This window comes from Microchirus variegatus, assembly GCF_963457635.1.
Source record: "Microchirus variegatus genome assembly, chromosome: 20".
In the NCBI taxonomy this organism is placed as follows: Eukaryota; Metazoa; Chordata; class Actinopteri; order Pleuronectiformes; family Soleidae; genus Microchirus; species Microchirus variegatus.
Genome location: NC_139821.1, coordinates 1,040,907 through 1,058,476, shown reverse-complemented (window position 1 = coordinate 1,058,476; position 17,570 = coordinate 1,040,907). Strand labels below are relative to the sequence as shown.

The 17,570-nt window shown below is 48.5% G+C and overlaps 1 protein-coding gene across 8 annotated transcripts in view; it reads right to left on the bottom strand.

Annotated features, from left to right (window-relative positions):
• The window catches only part of ttn.1 (titin, tandem duplicate 1), a 149,846-nt gene that overhangs the window by 25,641 nt on the left and 106,635 nt on the right, over nt 1-17,570 (bottom strand). For all 8 annotated transcript variants that reach the window (XM_083906943.1, XM_083906948.1, XM_083906944.1 and 5 more), the window contains one exon: nt 91-17,397. In XM_083906943.1, the coding sequence (XP_083763069.1) occupies nt 91-17,397 (17,307 nt within the window). The remainder of the gene's footprint in view (nt 1-90; nt 17,398-17,570) is intronic.

The following is a 17,570-nucleotide window of genomic DNA, read 5'->3' as shown; positions in this document are numbered from 1 at the left end:
GTAACAGATAATGATATTACAATACATTCTTAATCAAGCACGCTGTGTTCAAATTAACCAAAGTGTAAAGATCCTAAGACCATATTTTACCTGTGATCTTGGTTCCAGCCTTGGCCTCCTGGGGAACTCCGACGCCATGCTCGTTTTCTCCAAGAACTCTGAAGTAATAGATGGCGCCTTCCTGTAAATCTTCCATCTTATAAGTCAGTGCGCGGCAGGTGCTGGTTACCGACACCCAGGCCTTCTTACTGGCCTCACGCTTTTCAACATTGTAGGCCTTCACTGCGTCACCACCAGCGTTCTCCGGAGGCTCCCACGTGAGTGTCGCAGAGTCCCTTGTTACAGCTGAAACTTTGACGTTGACGGGGGGTCCAGGAGAGTCGAGCACCTTGACGACCATAGGTAGTGTTGCTTTTCCCAGCGGTGATTCGATTGTGACACAATACTCTCCAGAGTCATTTCTAGTTGAATTCTCAATCGTCAACTTAGTGTTGGAATCTGTGGACTCAATCGTTCCTCGGACTTTAAGATCAACCCCCTCCTTGGCCCATACCACTGAGGGCACAGGTTTGCCCTTAAATGGCACATTAAGCGTAAAAGCTGTCCCATGTTTAACAATAAGTACTTTACGCAGCTCAATGTCCACATCAAAGGACGGCTCTGCAGTTCTGTCCATCACTACGACAGCATCTGAATTTCGGCTGCGCACACTACTGCCAACTTTGTTCACTGCCTTGACGCAGAACTCGTACTCTGCATCCGTCTTTAGTCCTGTAATTGTGAATTCCAAGCTTTTCGTAAGTTGGATGACCTCAACCCATCTTGCTAATTCTTCAGGAGATTCAAGTTCCTCCTCGTCCTCCTCGTATTCTTCCTCCTCTTCTGCAGGAGCTGGTTTGTGGATGTAGTCTCTGTATTCTACGCTGTATCCAAGGATGTGAGCACCGCCATCATCTGTTGGTGGCCTCCACACAATGGACACAGTGTCCTTGGTTGAATTGACAATTTTTGGTTTGCTTGGGCGTGAAGGAACGACCAGAGGATCCTTGGCTCTGAATGTTGCAGAGGGTTCACTTGGGAAACTCAGACCAGCAGCATTTTCAGCACAGACTCTGAAGTCATACTCGCAACCTTTTCGCAGTTTGGTAGCTACGCAAGTACATTCAACAGCCAGATCTTTGTTCACACGGACCCAGCGCATGCCTGTCTTCTCACGGCGCTCAACCACGTACCCTGTCACGGGGCTGCCTCCATCACTGGCCGGCTTGCACCAGGTAAGAGTCATCGAATCTCCAGTTATGGCAGTGACATCAACACCAACTGGGGGAGTGGCAATAGTGTAAGGGTCTGTAACCTTCACAACATCACTTTCCAGAGCCTCACCGACTCCATACTTGTTGACAGCCAAAACCTTGAAGATATATTCGTTGCCCTTCAGCAGTCCTTTGACTTTGAGGTAATTTTTTGTGACGTCTCCCTTCACCAGCGTCCACGCCAAACGGCTGGTCTCACGCTTCTCAACGACGTAATGTGTGATGGCAGCACCACCGATCTCCTGAGGAGGACCCCATGACAGAGTGCACTCCTCAGCTGTGAGACCCAGGACCTGCAGAGGTCCCGCTGAGGGTCCAGGCTTATCAATGATCACACAGTTTATAGGCATGGTAACTGTACCAGCAATACTCTGCAGAGTCAGGGCATACTGTCCGGAATCTCTTCTGATACAGTCCTTAACAACGACAGAAGTGCTGGTATCCGTAGAAAGGATCTGGATTCTGGCTCTCAGCTCAATATCTTTGCCATCCTTGGTCCAGGAGATGATGGGTGCAGGGCGTCCAGCGAAGTCGGCGTTAATCTTAAGAGTTTCACCTGCTTTCACAAACACTGTCTCTCTGAACTTCACATCCATCATGATGCGCGGAGGTTCAACGTCATCCTTCACTGTGATGGAGCCGGTGTTGTCAGACGGTTCACTGAAAAGTCCGGCTGCATTCTTAGCAATGACACGGAAGTCATACTGACTGTTTTCTGTGAGGCCTGTCGCTTCATAGTGGGTCTCTGCCACATTGGTAAAGTTGCATCTCGTCCAGCGTCCTTCGGGGAGGTCTCTGCGCTCAATTACGTAGCCAGAAACCTTTGCTCCACCGTCATACTCTGGTTTATCCCAAGAGAGGGAGACAGATGTTCGGGACACAGCCGTGACCACGGGGGTGCCTGGAGGATCACATGGATCTCTGGCTGCCACAGGTTCACAAGCTTTGCTGCATTTGCCAATACCAGCAATGTTTTGAGCGTAGATGCGGAATTCATACATCATACCCTCCTCAAGTCCGTTCACTTTGAATTCTGTACCTTTGATCATTCCTCTGTTCATCTTTGTCCAAAGAATGCTAGTGCGCTCCTTCCTCTCCAGATGGTAGCCCACAACAGGACTGCCACCATCAGTGACTGGCTCGTTCCAAATCACAAACATGTTAGACTTGGAGGCCAACCTCACTATAGGTGTGGAAGGAGGTCCAGGTAGTTTGAAGTTATACTGAGCGGTGATTCCAGGTGAATCCAGGTATGGACTCTTTCCATAACGGTTGACTGCATAGATGCGGAACTGGTACTCGGCTCCATGCGTAAGGCGGCTAGCTTTGAAACTTGTCCTGGCAACATTACTTGCTACCATTTGCCATTCTTGTGTGTTTGTGTCTCTCTTCTCTACAATGTAGTTACTGATGGAGCAGCCACCGTCATATTCAGGAGGTGACCAGGACAGCGTTATGCTATCTGAGGTCACAGCATCCACCTTAATACTTTTGGGAGGACTTGGTTTATCAAGCACAACCACTCCGATATAGGTTGTCACAGTTCCTGCGCTGTTGGCTAGGGTTATCTCGTATTTTCCAACGTGTTCTCTTTTAGCCTCTTTGATGAGTATTTTGGATGAGGTTGCAGTGTTCAAGATGGTCACTGATGACGTTTGCTTGAGCGGGAGAGCATCCTTCTTCCAGGATACCACAGGTTTTGGCCTCCCTCTTACTGGAACCTCAACAGTTAGGTCCTCTCCAGCCTTCACACTGTATGTAGTAAACTGTAGGTGGACGGTGGGTTCAATTGCAACATCCTTTGCGGTCACTGGCAAGCCATACTCCTTTGGTTCACTTTTTCCCTTCTCATTGATTGCGACAACTCTGAAAAGATAGGTGTCATTGGGAGTCAGATTAGGAATAGTTGCCTCAGGCACCTTGACGGTGCATGCCGTGCCCCATTTATCTCCACTCTTGGGCTTGAATTCAACATTGTAACACATGACTTTACTTCCTCCATCATGGGCAGGTTTGTTCCATGCCAATGTCACACTTGTCTTTGTCAAATCAACGAGGGTAACGTTGCTAGGTGGCAGAGGTACTTCAGCTACTTTGATTTCTTTGGTTTCAACCATCTGTCCTTGGCCATATTGATTCACGGCACAGACTCTAAAGTAGAAAATTCCACCCTCAGGCAGCTCTTCAATCTTGAACGAGTTGGTTGTGCAGTTGATGGTGACAGTCGTATAGGCCTTTCTGACGGACTCTCTCTTCTCTACGATGTAGTTTGTGATTTTAGACCCGCCATCAGTGAGTGGAGTATCCCAACCAAGAGTCACTGAATCCTTCTTCAGCTCCTTCACGGCAAAGTTCTGGGCTGCACTTGGTGTATCCAGGATTCTCACCGCAACAATGGCAGATTTTGTACCACTGCTGTTCTCCAGCGTAAGTGAGTATTTTCCACTGTCGAATCGGTTGACGTTGTCAATGACGAGCATGGAATAGGAACTGGTCGTGTCAACTGTGGCTCTCTCCGTCAGGGTACCCTCAACCTTCTCCCATTTGACAGTAGGTTCAGGTCTTCCTCTGATGGTGACAAACAGACGCAGAGTTCCACCTGCACGGACCGACACCACCTTCCTAAGATCAGCATCCAGCTCGATCTCCGGTGCCTCCGCCCTGTCAGACGTAACCACAGTGCTGTGTACATTTGCCGCCTCCCCAACTCCCTCAGAGTTAATGGCACAGATGCGGAACTGGTACTCTCCACCCTCCTTCAGGTCTGTGACAGTGAGTTTAGTGGCTTGAATGCCTGTAGGTGGAGTGCACATGGTCCATTCTTTTTCAACTGGTGCCTGGACTGCCGGTGCTACTTCTGCCTCCTCTGTGGATTCAGGTACTGGTGTAAACTCCCTCATTTCAACGATGTAGCCCTTGACATAGGCACCACCGTCAAAGTCTGGTTTGCCCCATGACAGAGATACAGAGGACTTTGTGTAGTCCATCACCTTAGGATGATGTGGAGGCCCAGGTGGCGTTGTTGCATTGCATGCTCTGTAGAAGTGGGACAATTCACTTAGGTCTCCGATTCCGGCCTGATTTTCAGCAGCAACACGGAACTCATAGAAGTGAACCGTCATCAGACCCGTGACCTTGAAGTGTGTGTCTGTCAGCTTTTGTTTGTTGCATTTAGTCCACCTCACACTGTCTTTGTCACGTTTCTCAAGGTGATAACCCTCGATATCAGCTCCACCAGTCTGTTCTGGAGCGGTCCAAGACAGAACCATGGAGTCCTTTGTGATCTGAGTGGCCTCTGGAGTTCCAGGTGCACACGGTGGCTTGTATGGATTGCGTGCAATTACGGGCTCACTTTCCAGAAAATCACCAACGCCGTATTTGTTCACTGCCCTGACTCTGAAAATGTATTCATCTCCAGCGAGCAGACTCGTTACTTTGTGGTACAGACTCTTGATACTTGGTGCAGCCACTATCCAGGACAACCTGCTGGTTTCCCTCTTCTCCAGGACATAGTGAGTGATACTCGCACCACCGTCCAGAGTGGGCTCAGCCCAAGTAAGGATGCACTTGTCAGACATGACTCCTGTCACTCTCAGGGGTCCAGTGGGTGGACCTGGTTTATCAAGAACCTTGACAGTGATGGGGAAAGTTTTTGTACCACCAGGATTTTTGAGTACAAGGTCATAGTGGCCACTGTCGAGCTTGGTGACATCCTTGACGGTTATAGTTGCACGTTTCTGCGTGGTTCTCACCTCAATGCGCAGGGCTTTATCAATTTCCTTACCCTCCTTTAGCCAGGCAACATCGGGGATCGGTGTTCCATAAATGTCTGCATCGAGAACCAAGTGTTCCCCAGCATTTACAACAATGACATCCTTGTATTTGGGATCCATTGAGGCCCGTGGTGGTTGGATTTCATCAATGGCAGTGATAGGTCCAGAGCTGTAAGATGGTTCACTGAAGACTCCGGCTGCATTTCTTGCAATAACTCTGAATTCATACTGCTCGTTCTCTGTCAGACCAGTGGAGGTGTACTCTGTCTCAATGATGTTAACGAAGTTTGCTCTTACCCAGCGTCCCTCAGGGGAGGCCAGATCTTTTCTTTCCACGATATATCCATTCACTTTGCTGCCACCGTCATATTGAGGCTTGGTCCACTGAATCTTGATTTGGTTTTTGGAAATAGACACAGCTTCAGGTGCACCAGGAGGGTCACATGGGTCACGAGCAACAAAGGACTCAGACACTTTACTGCATCTACCGACTCCAACAATATTTTCACCATAAACTCTGAACTCGTATCCGATTCCCTCCTCAAGATTACAGATCTTAAACTGAGTATCGGTGATAAGAGTCTTGTTCAGTTTGTTCCAGAGAATGCTGGTCCTCTCTTTGCTCTCCAGATGGTAACCAATAACGGAGCTGCCGCCATCATTGACCGGCTCATTCCATTCAATGATCATCATTTCCTTAGTTGCAGACTTGACATACGGTGTTCCTGGAGGGCCTGGTGGTTTGTATGGGTACTGCACAGTAATGGACTTGGAGTCCAAAGAAGCACCTTTTCCATATCTGTTCTCAGCTGTGATTCTAAACTGGTATTCTGCACCTGTTTTCAGCTTGGTGACCTTGAATGCTGTTCTAGCGAGCTGGGTGGTAACAGCCTGCCATACCGTGGTGGTTGTGTCTCTCTTCTCCACGATATAGTTCTTTACTTGGCATCCGCCTGTGTACGCTGGAGGCTCCCAGGCAAGATGGACAAAGGTGTTGCTCACTTCAACAATCTTGAGTGGACCTGTCGGAGGACCAGGCTTGTCTAGGACAATGATAGTCACATCCTCTGTTACAGTACCAGCGCTGCTGCTTGCTGTAATCGCATATTTCCCAAAGTCATCTTTGCAGGCATTAGTAATGTGAATTGCAGTTGTTGCTTGAGTGTTTACCACACTGACTCTGGATGTTACATTTAGAGTCTGACCATCCCTGGACCAGGCGACTCTAGGCTTTGGCCTGCCAAGAACAGCGAACTCCAACTTTAAGTCTTTACCGGACAGCACACTGTACGTGTTGAATTGCATCTGAATGCTTGGCTCAATGGTCATGTCACTGGCAATAACAGGTGCAGCAAGAGCCTTAGGCTCGCTCTTTCCCTTCTCATTGTATGCAATGATACGGAATAGGTATTCTTTTCCAGCTGTGAGTCCTGTGGCAGTGCCCTCACATGTCTTTGTGTTCGTGGCAACTCCCCACTTATCTGTACCTTTAGGCTGCATCTCAATCAGGTAACCAGCAATTCTGCTGCCTCCATCATGTTCAGGTTTCTCCCAGGATAATGAGGCACTGGCCTTAGTGACATCTGTGAGGAAGATTTTTCCAACTGGCAGAGGAACCTCAGAGGCCTTTGATGCCGTCTTTGTTTCAACAGCTTGGCCAACGCCGTAGTCATTCTCAGCCATGACCCTGAAGTAATACATGGCTCCTTCGATCAAGTTCTCAACTTTGTACGTTGTCCTACTGCACTTAGTGGACACATTTGCATATGCCTTCTTGGTTGATTCACGTTTGTCAATGACATAGTTCTTGATTTTGGAACCTCCTTCAATAAGTGGGACATCCCATACGAGAGTGACAGAGTCCGTTTTGATGTCTTTAACCACCAGGTTTTGTGGGGCTCCAGGTGTGTCCAGGACTTTAACAGCCACGACCTCAGATACAGAGCCACTGCTGTTGGTCAGGGTCAGAGTGTATTTTCCTGAGTCACCTCTGTCACACGAGTCAATAGAGAGCTGTGTAAAGTTTAGAGCCTTCTCAACCACTGTCTTTTCAGTTAGGGCTTTCTCATCCTTAGTCCACTTAATCTCAGGTGTTGGCCTGCCCTTAAATGGAATATGAACTCTAACAGAAGCACCGGCTTTCACAGTGATGCCCTTCCTTAGCTCAGAGTCCAGGCGGATCTCTGGTGGTTCCACTCTTTCTTCTGGCTTCGCTGTTCCAGGAAGAACTGCTGGCTCGCCCACTCCTAGTTTGTTTAGAGCACACACCTGGATCTTGTACTCCTGACCCTCAGTAAGTTTGGTAATTTCATATTTGTTAACACGTAGGCCAGTGGGGGGAGTAACCATGGTCCATTCCTCCTCTTCAGCCTTGCAAACCTCAACAATGTAGCCTTGAATGGCACTGCCACCGTCAGACAGAGGCTTACCCCAAGACACTGTGATAGAACCCTTTGTTGAGTCAATGACATTGACGTACGATGGGGCACCTGGTTTGTATTTGGGATCGGAGGCCTTGTAGTTTGAACTTGGAAGGCTCGGCTCTCCAATTCCAACTGCATTTTCAGCTGCCACTCTGAACTCGTACTGGTGGCCTGTGGTAAGTCCTGTGACTCTGAAGGATAGGTCAGTGACCTTCTGTCTGTTGCACCTAGTCCATTTAATTCCAGCTCTGTCCTTCTTTTCAATGATGTAATTGATAATATCACTGCCACCATCGGACTCCGGGGCAGACCAAGTGATGGTCATGCCATCATGTGTAATGTTGTACACATCCTCTACGTGAGGTGGACCAGGCGGAGTGAATGGAGTCTTCATAATCACTCCTTCAGATGTGAGTGGATCACTGACACCATGACTGTTCACTGCCATGACTCTGAACATGTATTCATCACCTTCAAGCAGTTTGGTGACTCTGTAGCATGTGGCGTCACAGGAGCTGGAAACAACGGTCCAAGCAAGACGGCTGGTTTCTCTTCGTTCGATGACGTAATGTTTGATAGGACGTCCTCCATCGTTGAGAGGGGCACGCCATGAAAGTGTGCATCTGTCCTCAGTAACTCCAGTGATGCGGAACGGTCCTTCACACGGGCTGGGTCTGTCCAGCACCAAAACCTTAAATGGCACCGTTTCACTGCCAGCCTCGTTACTCAGCTGGAGCAAATAAAGTCCACCGTCGATCCTGACGCAGTCTTTGACGAGAACCATTGCATGGGTTTCTGTGTTTTTGATCTCGAGCCTGAGTGTGTTTTCTAATGGTTTTTCATCCTTCAACCACTGGATCGTAGGCAGTGGTTTTCCGCGGACATCGGCGTCAAGTTTAAATGACTCCCCAGCATTGATGACAATGGTCTTAGTGAATGCAGGGTCAATGGAGTATTTGGGTGCCTCAAGCTTGTCACTTGCAGTGATCGGCCCGCTGTTGTACGATGGCTTGCTGACGGTGCCAACAGCATTTTTAGCAATAACTCTAAAGTCATACTGATCATTCTCAGTCAGTCCAGTGACGGTAAACTGGGTCTCGATCACATTGGTAAAGTTGGCCCTGCCCCACCTGCCCTCTGGCAAATCACGCTTCTCCACAATATAGCCTGTTATATTACTGCCACCATCATACTCAGGTTTTGTCCACTGAATGACAATGGTGTCTTTGGTCACGTGGATGGCCTCTGGCACACCAGGAGGATCACATGGGTCACGGGCAATGCAGCCCTCTGAGACTTTACTGCATCGGCCAATGCCAACAATGTTTTCAGCATAAACCCTGTACTCGTACTCAATGCCCTCCTCCAACGGATAACTTTTAAACGTAGTCTCATGAACAAGTGTCTTGTTGATCTTGACCCAGAGGATACTGTTCCTCTCTTTCCTTTCAAGGTGATACCCAAGAACAGGACTGCCGCCATCTGCGACAGGCTCATGCCATTCAATGATCTGGTGGTCCCTGGAGAGGGAAGCAATGAAAGGAGTGCCTGGAGGGCCGGGCTCTCTGTATGGGTACTGCGCCACCACCGTGGAGGAGTCCAGGCCGTGACTCTTGCCGTAGCGATTCTGAGCAATGATCCTGAACTGGTACTCGGCTCCGGTCTTCAGTCTTGCCACCTTTATGGTGGTTCTGGCATAATTGATGCTGACATTCTCCCATGTAGTCGTAGTAGTATCTCTCTTTTGCACAACGTAATTTGAGATCTGACAACCACCGTTGTGTTTTGGTGGGTCCCATGAAATAGTAATACTCTGTGTTGTGATTTCGTCGAACCTCACTGGGCCAGATGGAGGGCCAGGTTTGTCAAGAACAATGACTTCAACCGTTGTGTCCTTCTTTCCAGAAGAGTTGGCAACATTGATACTGTACATACCACCATCGTCACCTGCTGCCTCCTTAATGCTGAGTGTTGTGTGTGTGGCTGTATTCTGAATGTTAACTCTTGTAGTGAATTTCAGAGGGGCACCGTCTTTACTCCATGCGATTGTTGGTTTAGGACGTCCATAAACGGGAATGTCAACATGCAGGTCTTTGCCTACATGGACACTGTAGCTGCTGAACTGTGGTCGGACATCAGGCTCATACACCAAATCCTTGGTCATAACTGGCCCAGCAAGAACTTTGGGATCACTCTTGCCCTTATCATTGACTGCTGTAACTCTAAAGAGGTACTCTTGTCCAGGGTTGAGATTGGCTACGGTAGCCTCCAATGTCTTAAATGTGTTGACAGCCGACCACTTATCCTGGCCCTTCAGCCTCGCCTCAAGCAGGTACTGCATGACTCTGCTACCGCCATCGTACTCTGGTCTTTCCCAGGCCAAAGAGATGCTTGTTTTGGTTTGGTCAGTAACAATCAAGTTCTTTGGAGCCTGAGGTACCTCCGACACCTTGAGAGCGTCAGCGGTTGCTGCAGGAAGGCCAACACCATATGCATTCTCTGCCATCACACGGAAAAAGTAAGTGCAACCCTCCTGCAGTGGCTCAATCTTCCACGAAATCCTGTGACAGTTCGTTACAACAGCTGCAAATGTTTTGCGCGTGCTTTCTCTCTTTTCAACAATGTAGTTCTTGATCTTGGATCCACCGTCCAACAGAGGTGGTTCCCACGCCAACGTCACTGACTGGTTAGTGATTTCTTGCACTTTCAAGTGAACAGGAGCACTAGGTGTGTCGAGAACACGGACTACGACAAATGCCGATTTGGTTCCACTGGAGTTTCCTGCGGTGACTGTGTATTTTCCGCTGTCACTTCTGCTCATCTTGTCAATTACGAGGGATGTGAAACTGCTGGTCACCTCAATCTGAGCGGTCTCTTTGAGAGAAGCTTCATCTTTATCCCACTTGATGGTTGGAGTGGGCCTTCCTTTGATTGGGATAAACAGCCTAAGGGAAGCTCCAGCTTTAATGGTCACAATCTTTCTCAGTTCTGGGTCAATGTCAAGGTCTGGCTCTTCTGCTCTGTCATGGGCAACAACGGCTCCAGAAACATCTGCATGCTCGCCGACTCCAACTTTGTTGATGGCACATACTCTGAATTTGTATGCCTGGTTTTCTTTCAGGTTTGCAGCTTCAAATTTGGTCTTCTTGACACCTGTTGGTGGCGTGCACATTACCCACTCCTCAGCAGGTGCATCTGTGGCAGGTGCCTGTGGAGCTGGGGCTACGGCAGGTTCCTCAACTGGCATGGTGGTAGTGCAGCATTCAACAATATAGCCCTGAATCTCACAGCCTCCGTCATTGGCAGGCTTGCCCCAGGACAAGAACACGGACGATTTTGTTGAGTCAGTAACTCTTGGATTGTTTGGTGGGCCTGGTCTGAAGATGGGATCAAGAGCTTTGTAGAATACAGTTGGGGAGCTTGGTTCACCAACACTAACTGCATTTTCAGCAGCAACTCTGAACTCATAAATATGACTCTCCATAAGTCCAGTGACCTTGAAAGTCACGTCAGTGACAGATGTTCTGTTGCATCTGGTCCATCGTATGCCATCTTTGTCATGTTTCTCAATGATATATCCAGTGATGGGACTGCCACCATCTTCAGAAGGAGCCTCCCAGGTGAGCAACATTGAATCTTTCTTAATCTCTGTAACCTCTAAGCTCTTTGGAGAGCCAGGGGGCAAATATGGATCTTTGATTAAGATGGGAGCAGACTCCAGTGGTGCACCCACTCCAAAGTGGTTGACAGCATGGACTCTGAAAATGTACTCATTTCCTTCCAAGAGCTTAGTGATCTTCAAATAGATATTCTCCACTTTTGGACTAACAACAGTCCAAACTAATCTGCTCGTCTCTCTTCTTTCCACAACATAGTGAGAAATTTTGCTGCCACCATCTTGTGTTGGTGGTTTCCATGCAAGGCAGCATCGGTCTTTGGCAATGCCTGTAATATTAAGAGGTCCTAGAGGTTCTCCGGGCTTATCTAAAACAACCACATTGACCTGTACAGCCTTTTCTCCTCCTGGGTTTTTCAATAGCAGAGTATATTGGCCTCCATCAGAAAGGTTTGCTTCCTTGACAGATATATAAGCTCTGGTGGGTGTGTTCTTAATCTCTCTGTGAATGGAGTTGCCAAGTTCCTGCTCTGCCTTCATCCAGTGGATAGAGGGCAGCGGTTTCCCATGAACATCTGCATCTATCTTAAAGTTGTCTCCAGCATTAACCACAATGGTCTTGGAGTACTCGGGGTCAATGCTGATACGTGGTGGTTCAATTTCATCCCTGGCAGTGATTGGACCAGTGCTGTAAGAGGGCAAACTGAAAACACCAGCTGCATTTCTGGCAATGACACGGAACTCGTACTGATTGTCCTGCACAAGTCCAGTCGCAACATATTCTGTCTCAATGATGTTCGTAAAGTTAGCCTTTTGCCATCGACCTTCGGGAAGCTCCTTCTTTTCCACAACGTAGCCTGTAACCTTTGCGCCACCATCGTACTCAGGCTTGGTCCAAACAATGGTAATAGAGTCCTTGGTGATCTTTGCTGCCTCTGGGGTGCCAGGAGGATCACATGGATCCCGCGCAATATGACCCTCAGACACTTTGCTAACTTTGCCAATTCCAACAATGTTTTCAGCATAAACTCTGTACTCGTACTCCAGTCCTGGTTCCAAACCAGTGGACTTGAAGGTTTGGTCAGTAATAAGAGACTTGTTAAGTTTGACCCACAGAATGCTATTTCGCTCTTTACGTTCAAGATGGTAGCCCAAGACAGAACATCCACCATCATTAACAGGCTCGTTCCAGGCCACAACCATGTTGTCCTTCGTCCAGGTGGCAATGGATGGTGTTCCTGGGGGTCCTGGGAGCTTGTATGGGTATTGTGCCACGATGCACTCTGACTGAAGAGTTGGGCCTTTTCCATATCTGTTTTCAGCTGTGATTCTAAACTGATATTCAGTGCCACACTTCAGTCTGCCCACCTTTAGTTTGGTCCTCGCAAGGTTAGGAGATGCAACCGCCCAGGTCGTCGTTGATGTGTCTCTCTTTTCAACGACGTAGTTTTTGATGGTGCAGCCACCATCGTACTCCGGTGGGATCCAGGAGATAGTTATGCTGTCAGACGTGACCTCCTCGACCTTAACTGGACCACCTGGCTGGCCTGGTTTGTCCAGAACAACAATGTTGATATCTGCAGTCGTTTCGCCAGCTGTGTTGGTCAGAGTTATGTGGTAGCATCCGACGTCGTCTTTAGTGGCCTCTTTAACGTGAAGGCTCAGCACTGTGTCTGTGGAGTCAAAGTTTACTCTGGTAGTTCTTTTCAGAGGCTGACCATCCTTTACCCAGGAGATGGCTGCTTGGGGACGAGCAACATATGGAACCTCCACTGTTAGGTTTTCTCCTGCCAACACACTAAATGTGTTAAATAACAATTTGGCAGCTGGTGCAAACACAAGATCCTTTACAATCACAGGTACTCCAATTTGACGTGGGTCGCTTGTTCCCTTCTCATTTCTTGCTGCAACTCGGAACATGTATTCTTCACCAGCATTGAGTCCACTGATCGTAGCTTCCGTTTCCTTCACGATCACAGCCTGAGTCCACTTATCAACACCCTTAGGCTGGATCTCGACGACGTAACAGCCGATTCTGCTGCCACCGTCGTGTTCCGGCTTCTCCCAAGACAGAGTGACGCTGTTTTTGGTAACATCCTTCAGGGTGATTTTTCCAGGAGGCTGTGGTTTCTCAGACACTTTAACTGATTCACTGGTCTCAATGGGCAAACCGATACCATATTGATTTTCAGCCAAAACTCTAAAGTAATAGTTGCAACCTTCCAGGAGTTGGTCAACAGTGAAGGTCGTGGGATAGCAGAGAGCATTGACCGTGGCATATGCTTTCCTCGTGGACTCGCGTTTTTCAACAATGTAATTCTTAACCTTAACCCCTCCATCATTCACTGGTGGATCCCATGTCACTGTGACGGCCTCCTTGGTTACAGCAGTTATCTTCAAATTCTGTGGGGCACTTGGTGTATCCAGAACCCTGACTTGAACTGTAGCAGTCTTGGAGCCAGAGCTGTTTTCAAGTGTAAGATTGTACTTTCCACTGTCAAATCTGTTGACATTTTCAATCACAAGTAGCGTATACGATGTTGTGCTGTCAATGGTCGCCCTCTCAATGGGCTCACCGTCTCCTTTCGTCCATTTAACCTGAGGAGCTGGTCTGCCTCTGATCGGAACAAAGAGTCTTACTGAGCAGCAAGCTCTAACACTGATAACTTTGCGGAGTTCGACATCCAAATCCATTTCAGGTGGGAGGAGCCTATCCTCTGCCTTGGCATTATCAGGCACAGATGCCGCCTCTCCGATTCCCTCGCTGTTGACAGCAGAGATGTTGACTTTGTACTCCTGGTTCTCCTTCAGGTTAACAATGGTGAACGAGGTAGCACGAAGACCTTCTTTGGGTGTCACAATGGTCCACTCTTCCTCCTCCACCTTCTCAGATGGGATGCAGGTCTCAACAATGTAGCCAGTGATGTCAGAGCCACCGTCATAAACTGGTCTGTTCCAGGCAACGGTAATTGAGGACTTGGTTGTGTCCAGGATTCTGGGATTGCATGGTGGCCCTGGTTGGTACAGACCATCAGTTGCCTTGTAGAATGGACTGGAGACACTTGGTACACTCAATCCAGCAGCATTCTCAGCAAATACCCTGAATTCATAATCATGTCCAACAACGAGGCCGGTCGCCCTGAACTGAAGATCTTTGACCTTCCTTTGGTTGCATTTGACCCAGCGGAGGCCGATTCTGTCTTTTCTTTCAATGTTGTAGTTAGTGATTGGAGTTCCACCATCACTCTTAGGTGTTTGCCACATAAGGACCATTGAATCTTTAGTGATAGCGGTCACCTCAGCATTCTCTGGAGGATCTGGAACCCTATATGGATTATCAGCAATAGTGGGTTCTGACTCAAGGGACTCACCAATTCCGTATTTGTTTACAGCCATAACTCTGAATATGTATTCATTTCCTTTGAGCAGCTTGGTCACCTTGTGTTGTGTAGCTTGGAGATCTGAAACCACATTGGTCCAAACCAGTCTGCTAGACTCACGTTTCTCAATCACATATCCTTCAATCTTAGCACCGCCATCGTCTGCAGGTCGTGCCCATGTCAGCACACAGGTTTCAGCTGTGACATCAGACACTTTAAGAGGTCCAACTGGTGGTCCAGGTCTATCAAGCACTTTAACTTTAAATATATGCTTTGCAAATCCACCGACGTTAGTGGCCGTCAACACAAACTCTCCTCCGTCAGACCTGATGGAGTCCTTGTTGGTCAGTAGAGTTGTTAGTTCAGTGAACTTCACTTCCAGTTTCATTGTGTTTTCAACCTCCTTTCCATTCTTGGTCCAAACCATAGATGGCGTTGGTTGACCGGCAATGTCAGCGTCGAGTTTGAAGGACTCTCCGGCCTTCAGTAAAATAACATCCTTAAAGATGGCGTCGACCATAATGCGTGGTTCAATGATGTCGTCTTTGCAGAGGATGGGGTCAGAGGGCTCAGATGGAACGCTAACTGCACCTGCTGAGTTTCTGGCAGAGACACGGAACTCGTAGGACACATCCTGAGTCAGTCCACTGACGGAGAAAATGGTCTCGATAATGTTAGTGAAGTTCGCCCTCATCCAGCGACCGGTGGGAGGTTCTCTCTTCTCCACTGTGTAGCCAGTGATTTTAAATCCACCGTCATACTCGGGCTTTGTCCACTGAACAGTGATGACATTCTTGCTGACAAATATTGGGACAGGTTGGCCTGGTGGGTCTACAGGGTCCAAGGCCAGGATCGGTTCTGAGGCTTTGCTGGGTTTACCAATGCCAGCCAAGTTTTCAGCCATGACACGGAATTCATAGGCAGCTCCATCTTCAAGCCCAGAGGATTTAAAGATGTTTCCTTTTACAAGACTCTTGCTGATTTTTTGCCACACTATAGCGCTTCTTTCTTTCCTTTCAACGTGGTAGCCGATGACTTCGTTTCCTCCGTCCGTCACTGGCTCATTCCAGCCGATTGTTATGGAGTCCTTGGTAAATGCCACAACTCCTGGCGTACCAGGAGGTCCGGGGACTTTGAACGGATAAGCAGCTACCACTGACTCTGTGGTGATGGGAGGTCCGACGCCGTATCTGTTCTTGGCCTTTACCCTGAACTGGTACTCTGACCCGGTCGTTAACCGGAGAGCTTTGAAGATTGTACGAATTACAGAGGAAGACAGTTCTGTCCACGTCTGGGAAGTGGTGTCTCTTATCTCAACCACATAGTTAGTGATGGGAACACCTCCGTCATTCTCAGGAGGATCCCACGCAAAGACGCAGTAAGTACGGGATATCTCCAAAATGCTAAGTGGTCCTTTGGGTGGCCCGGGTACATCGTGTACTCTGACTGTAATGTTATCCGTCACAGAGCCAACAATGTTCTTCGCTGTCACGGTGTACACACCGCTGTCCGCCCTGTTGCATTCATTGATGCTGAGGATTACTGTAGCAGCAGTAGTTTCCACGTTGGTTCTTTGCGTAACCTTCAAGGCTGCATAGTCTTTTTGCCAGGAGGTGGTTGGGCGAGGACGTCCCATGACTGGAATTTCTACCTTGATGTCATCTCCTGCCCTAGCGATAATAGTTTTGCGACATATGCCACGCAGGTCGAACTCGGGAAGAGAAGTAGAATCCCTTACAACGATGGGTTTGCTCTCGCGCGGAGCACTTCTACCCGACTGGTTGACAGCCATGACGTGGAAGATGTACTCCTCATTCTCGTTGAGATTCTTCACCGTGAAATCCATGGCCTTGGCCGTTGTTATGTGGGACCACTGATCAGTTCCCTTTTTCTGGGCTTCCAGGACGTATCCTGAGATTCTGCTTCCACCGTCGTGCTTGGGTTTGGTCCAAGCCAGGCTCACAGAGTTCTTGGTGATATCTGTCGGAATAATACTCTCTGGTGGAGTTGGTGCCTGCGATGCACGGATCGGCTCTGTCGTTTCCACCGGCTCGCCGATGCCATACTCATTCTCAGCGCACACTCTGAAATAATACTCGCAGCCTTCGCCGAGGTCTCCGATCCTGACGGATGTGTGCGGACACATTGTTACAGCGGTGGCAAAAGCCTTGCGGGTCGATTCTCTCTTTTCAATGATGTAGTTTGTGACTTTGGCTCCTCCGTCAATCAGAGGCATCTCCCACTGGAGAGTAATGCTCTCCTTGTCGATCTTGACTGGTTTCAGGTTCAGAGGAGGCCCAGGTGAATCGAGAACTCTCACGTGAATATCGGCGCTCTTCTTTCCAGCCGTGTTTTCCACGGTAAGCTCATATTTGCCTGCGTCGATCCTGGAACTCTGAGGAATGAGCAGCATTGTAAACGACTCGGTGCTGTCGATGACCGCACGCGGGACTGGACCGCCCTCCTTTGTCCAGGTGACTGAGGGTGAAGGACGTCCTCTGATTGGCACAAACAGGCGAATGGAGCAGCCGGCTCTGACAACGAGCGTTCTTCTCAGCTCGACATCCAGCTCGAAGCCTGGCTCAGCTGCACGCTCTACAATATCAACCAGCTCCTGGGTTTCGGCAGGTTTGCCCGCCCCCTTGGCATTGACGGCACTGATTCTGAAGAGGTATTTGGCTCCGGTTTCCAACTGAGGAACGACAAACTCTGTGATCCTCAGCAGAGATGAAGGGGTATCCTTGACCCAGTCTTCTGTTCCGTCCTTCTTATGCTCAATCACATACCCAGTGACCACAAGACCACCGTTATCAAGAGGCTTTCCCCAGTTCAGGGTGGCCGTGGTCTTGGTTGTGTCTGTAACTCTTGGATTGACAGGAGGTCCAGGCACATCTGCCAAACATGAAACAAGTGGTTAGTGCATTTTAAAATTGTAAAAAAGAGGAGTTTAAAGTGGAGATAAAGCACTGATTATTGGGAAATTTCACTTCTAGATTTTCTAAAAATAGAGATATATTTCTATTTTCACAGTTAAGTGCAGTAAAACCAATAGAAAATCTCTTTAT